Source organism: Rhincodon typus, chromosome 5 (assembly GCF_021869965.1).
Source record: "Rhincodon typus isolate 14 chromosome 5, sRhiTyp1.1, whole genome shotgun sequence".
Lineage (NCBI taxonomy): Eukaryota > Metazoa > Chordata > Chondrichthyes > Orectolobiformes > Rhincodontidae > Rhincodon > Rhincodon typus.
The window spans coordinates 65,038,544-65,044,463 of NC_063336.1; the positions used below are offsets into that span (position 1 = coordinate 65,038,544).

At 42.4% G+C, this 5,920-nt stretch overlaps 1 protein-coding gene across 8 annotated transcripts in view; it reads left to right on the forward strand.

Annotated features, from left to right (window-relative positions):
* Nucleotides 1–4,512: 4,512 nt before the first annotated feature.
* The window catches only part of LOC109915467 (CD2-associated protein), a 217,532-nt gene continuing 216,124 nt past the window's right edge, over nucleotides 4,513–5,920 (forward strand). For all 8 annotated transcript variants that reach the window (XM_048597334.1, XM_048597336.1, XM_048597339.1 and 5 more), the window contains exon 1: nucleotides 4,513–4,715. In XM_048597334.1, the coding sequence (XP_048453291.1) occupies nucleotides 4,712–4,715 (4 nt within the window). In that variant the 5' untranslated portion in view covers nucleotides 4,513–4,711. The remainder of the gene's footprint in view (nucleotides 4,716–5,920) is intronic.

A 5,920-nucleotide genomic window follows, 5' to 3' on the forward strand; every position in this document is an offset into this window, starting at 1 on the left:
GTGTCCCTACCTCTGAGTCAGGAGGTCCAGGTTCAAGCTCCTTCTGCATTGGAGGTGTGTCATAGCATGTCTGAACAAGTTAATTATAAATATCAGGATAAAAACTGATGTCTCAATGGTTAGCACTGCTGCCTCACAGCACCAGAGAACTGGGTTTGATTCCACCCTTAGGCAACTGTCTGTATGCAGTTTGCAAGTTCTCCCCATGTCTGCATGGGTTTCCTCTGGGGGCTCTGGTTTCCTTCCACAGTCCAAAGATGTGCAGGTTAGATGGATTGGCCATACTAAATTGCCCATAGTTTCCAGGGATATGCAGGCTAGGTGGATTAGTCTTGGGGAAATGCAGGGTTGCAGGGATAGGATAGGTGAGTTGGTCTGGGTGGGATGCTTTTTAGAGGGTTTGTGTAGACTCAATGTGCTAAATGGCCTGCTTTCACAGTGTTGGGATTCTATGATTAGTTTTTCCTTTGTTTACTTTCTAGTACCATCAATATCAAATTACCAAATCAACTTCAGTTTTTCAACTTTTCAGCCTTTAATGCATTTATTACATATGTAAGGAGGGCAAAGAATGCAAGGGAATACACAATAAATCTAGATAAACAGCATATGTCCACAAATCCCTGAAGATTGATGAATAGGAGATAAATGGTTAAGAAGACATATAAGATATTTTCTTTATTAGCAAGGCGTTCAAAAATGAGCATTTTGCTAGAATTGCAGCAAAACACTGGTTGGCTCATAGCTTTGGAACTGAATATAGTTTATGTTACCATATTATGAGAGGTTATGATTACAGTTGGTCAAAGCAGATGTTTTCTTGGCAAAAATATTGGAAGAAACCATCATCAAGACAGGAGTACGATGGTAAACTCCATATTTACCTGGATGTGTGCAGCTCCGACAACATTCAAATCCTTTGACATTATCAGGGATGTAACAGCCACTGGATTGGCATCTATCACTTTCAACATTCAGTTCTTTCACCACTGACACACAGTGGCAGCACCATGTACCAGCTACAAGATGCACTGCAGCATTTCACCAAGGCACCTTCAACAACATCTTGCAAATCTGCAATCTCTACCATTTACAAGGACAAGGGAAGCTGATACATGGAAATGTCACCACCTGCAAATTCTTCTGAGTCACACACCATCCTGTCTTGCACCTGCATCACCATTCCTTCACTGTTATTGGATTAAATTTCTTTAACTCCCTTCCTACCAGCACTTTGGGTGCTCCTCCACCTGTACCATTTCAAGAAGACAGCTCCCTATTACTGTTGTTATGTAGCTAGGAATGAGAAATAACTATTGACCTAGCGAGCAATACTCATATTCCCTTAACTAAATCCAAAAAGAAATTCTTGGTGGAAATGAATAATGAAAGTTGTCCATTAACCTGGGAAATGAAGAAAATCAAAAAGATAGTTAAAGGCACCTGAGCTGCCAAATATTGGCACTAATGCAAGAATTACTTAGGGATTTGTAATTGTGTAGTATTCTGAACGAAATTTTTAACAAAGGGCCACGTGAGCAAAGTTTCCAACAGAATTTCATGTGAATAATTTTATTTAATCATAACTACCGTTATTTAAGTTTACTAACTTGTCAGTTCTCACTTCTTCCCCTCAAAGCAAAATTCAATCATGTTATGATCACTGTTACCTTAGGGAATCTTTACTGTGAGGTCATTGATGTCTCACCGCGCACTCTAAGATCTAGAATAGCTTTCTGGTTGGTTTGGATACATGCTACTCTTAGAAACAGTCTTGTAAACACTTCACAAACACAGCATTCAGGATGTCTTTTGCAATCTGATTCATCCTATTCACATGTATGCTAAAATCATGATTCCCACTGTATCATTCTCACAATACTCTATTGTGTGGATACTGTTAGGGGGTCTATTAAACTACTCCCATCAGTAGCTTTCTACATTTACTATTTTTTACCTCTAAACAAATGGATTGTAGATTTTGATTTGTAGAAGTAAGTCCATCATTTCCATTGTACTATGTCATACCTAACTAACAATCTAGGCCTCCACCTTTTCTGCATTTTTTATTCCTTCCAAAATATCATGTACCTTTAAATATTCAGGTCACAACCAATGTGGGAAACCTGGTGCACACTCAGTCATCTTCTGCTAGGCAATGTTTGCTTCAATTTAAATACACTGCTCACAGAACCTGGGTAATGAGCATGGAGAAAAAGACAGGGGAAGCATTGGTTACATGCTTTACCCTACGTTGCAGCTATGTCTCTGCAATCAGATCACACATATTGGTTTCCATTTCAACTGTTAATCCATTCATTTTTTATCAATACTAATTGCATTCAGATATCAATTTGTCATTTAATTTTTTCACAAACTCAAACACTACATAAAGGGAGCATGGTGGCTCAGTGGTTAGCACTGCTGCCTCTCAGTGCCAGGGACCTGGATTCAGTTCCACCCTTGGGTGATTGTTTGGAATTTGCACATTCTCCCTGTGTCTGTGTGGGTTTTCTCCTACAGTATAAAGATGTGCAAGTTGGGTGGTTGGGCCACTCTAAATTGCCCATAATGTCCAGGGATGTGCAGACCAGGTTGATTAGCCATGGGATATGCAGGGATAGGATGGATCTGGGTGGGACACTGTTCAGAGGGTCTGTGTGAACTTGCTGGGCTGAATGGCCTGCTTCCCCCACCCCCCACAAGGATTCTTTGAACTGCTGGTGCACTCATTAATGTGTACATTTTGTCCATCCCTACTATATTCTGATTATAATTTACTCTTATTGCTTCTTTGCCTTGTCTTTTCACTTTATCACATCTTGCTTTATTTGATCCCTTATCTCCACTATTTAGTCTAAAGCACTTCCTACCACCCAAGTTATGTGATTTACCAGAACACCGGTTCCAGCAACAATCACCTGGGAACCGTGCAGAGTTCCCAAACTCGGATAAGGTCGTCATCAGAAGATGAACGTTTGGATAAAGTGAACTTTAGGAGTAGTGCATCATTCAACATTTGTAAAGGACTAACATTTCACCTTCAGCAAATTCCAGGTGTTACATTCATCAATATGATGCCACAGTGTACTTGCATGTGAACTCAAACCGTGCCTTTTTAAACAAGTTGCAGAACGCATTTGCGATGACGCAAGGTATAATAGACTGGGGGAAATTCATTCTACAGCACAACCTTGACAGATGCCAGGACATACTAATTGTAATGCGACATCTCGCTCCTACTTTTTAATGTATTTGTTGTGGGTGCTGTGCCTTCACCTCTTTTTCATCTGTCTGCAGCCTTTGACGCACCTGATGCACCAACTTCTTCGCTTGACCAGAGGGCTGGACTGCACAGATCTGCTGTCTTTGTAATCGTAAGCGAAAATCACCGATAATGACTTATTTTCTCATTCATAATATTAGTTGTAAAGGCGCCCCCCCACCCCCGCGAAAACCTCACTGTTGTTCCTAAAGCTCTTCCCTTTTCACTTTCAGGAGCTCCTCAAAACCTCGTACATTGGTCAAACATTGGCTGACTCCTAATTTATTTTCAGGCTCAGTGAGTCTTTAAGACATTCTTGTGAAGCACCGTTGGATCTTTCATTACCTCAAGAACGCCTCATAAATGTAAGAAATGTAACAAATGCTTAAGTCTAAATAAAACAATCCTAATTAGTTATCATTGCATCTTGAAAGACTAATCTCTGTGAATTTCGCTTTTAGTAAAAACTCTTTCAATTAGACAACTACAAATTCTGATAAGTGAATTATGTTCTTTACTTTTTTAAAGTATAACATCTCGGATTTCATAAGTTGCATTTTATTCTCATTGTACGTGGCTAAATGATTGAAGTAAATGATTTTTTTTAATAGTGACGTTTTTAAAAAAAGTCTAGCAAATCTTTCTCCTGTATTTGCAAACAAAACCACATGATGGCATAATTTGCATCTCAATTATATCCTTCCCGTCACTAAAGTGTTCCCAAGCGCTGCGGCTCAGCGCAATTATGCAAATAATTTGGGGTTGTTTGCCAACATAAAAAGTTTTGCAAAAAAAATGCACACTTTTCAAGCAAACAAAAAAGGTCCTTTTTCCAAAAAACAAATGCAAAGCATTGAAACCAATATATCTCATTACTACGACGAGTGCTGTGCCATCATTAGGGCCAATAGTTCGGCTGAAATGCCAATTCCCGTCTTAGCTCGAAATTGATCCATGGCTCGCGTTGAAACGTCGATCCCTCGGTTTCACCGCCTTGCTGCCAGAACAAAAATACCAAAGTAGATCCAAAGGCGGCCCCCGGCGGTAGCAGCAGAACTCGAGAGGCTCCACAGCCTTTTCCTCATTGCAATACCCAGCGAGAAGCCAATGCCCGGGCGCCCAGGTACTGGGAATGCTCAGTGGCAGCAGTGACCGCAAGGATGGGTGAGAGAGAGAGAGCCCAGGAGGGGGCGGGATCTGTACCAAGCCCCACCCCTTTTTCGCATAGGCTCCGCCCTGCCCTGGGCCCCCCCACCCAGGTTAGAGTTGTAGTCCAGCTGGTACGGGCGGGTCGCTTTCTCTGTGATCTCACTCCTGTACCCGAGCAGCAACAGGTTTGTAGTTAGGATCTCCAGCACCACTCTCCCCCCACCCCCCCATGGAAGCCGCTGCCTGTGGATAAGGCGTCAGAGGACGGAAGATCCGAGAGAAGAGGAGCCCGCAGCCATGGGTAAGATCTCCGGGCTCAGTGTGTGTGTGGAGAAAGGGAAGCGAGGAGGCGAGGTGCCTGGAGCTGCCTGGCTGTGTAGTTGGGGAAATTTCCAGCCACAGCAACAGCCGGAGCTGCTGGCCCAGTCCCTTCTCGGGGCGGGGGGGGATGGTGTATGTGTGTGTGTCGTGGGGTGAGGAGGTGATCGCTGAGTTTTCTCCCCCCCCCCCCAGGTATTCAGCGATACCTCCTCCCCGCAGCTTTAATCTCTGAATTATTCACACCCTGAGCCTACACTCTCGCTGGTTTCCTGAGTAATTAATCCAACTCCATTGATTTTGTCCAACTCTCCTGCCCCCGCCCCGGAGTTCTTTCCCGTCTCTTCCATTAACTTTCTGCGGCGTGGGGAAATGGAGCCCAACTCCAGGAGGAGGCTACAAAAACACTTGGGAAAATCGTTTTAAAGTTTTGAGGGGGTTGGGGAGAGTAAGATCTCACAGCGGGGGTGGGCTGGCTGGTGAAGGGAAGCTTACTTTGACTAAACAGGGAATGAAATGGACGGATTTCCGGTGAAATTAACTTGTTTTGCTCTTTAACTACTCTGAATCCAACTTTTACTTGACCTTCATTTATTTTTATGCTACAGCATTAGTGGAGTTTCCCTGTTAATGATCTACTTAGATAACTTAGAGACTACACTTAAGAGTTGAGTCATGGTAGGAGCGAATGACCACATAACTGACTGAAGTACTTCACTCTAACAATTTTATTTCAAGTAATTTTCAGTTAAGTGCTACCCTAAGAACAGAATGGATAAAATGAAGGATGCATTCATTTTTAAGCTGCTGTATGAGAGAAGTGGTGGTAGAAGTTTTATTAATTACAACTTGTGTGAACGTTGCTATCTTTGTAAAATGATATTGTCTGCCTGTACCATCAATGATGATTCTTCCAACATCTCGGACACTGCATTTCTTGTGATTTAGCAAGATGCTGTGTTAGGAATTGAGCTCAAACAGGAGCAGGATAGGGGACAGGTGAGATTAGGTGTTTCAAAGCATTCTTCAGTATGAACAGCCTTGAAGTTAAATAATGAGGGGAAAATTAGAGGCAGTAGAGTTTTGGGTGCGCTACTTGATGGACAAGAAACGAGTGGGGGATAAGAAACAGCAAAAGGTTAGAGATCAAGTGGTGTTAGCAAAAAAGACCTAGGGTGTTACAAACAA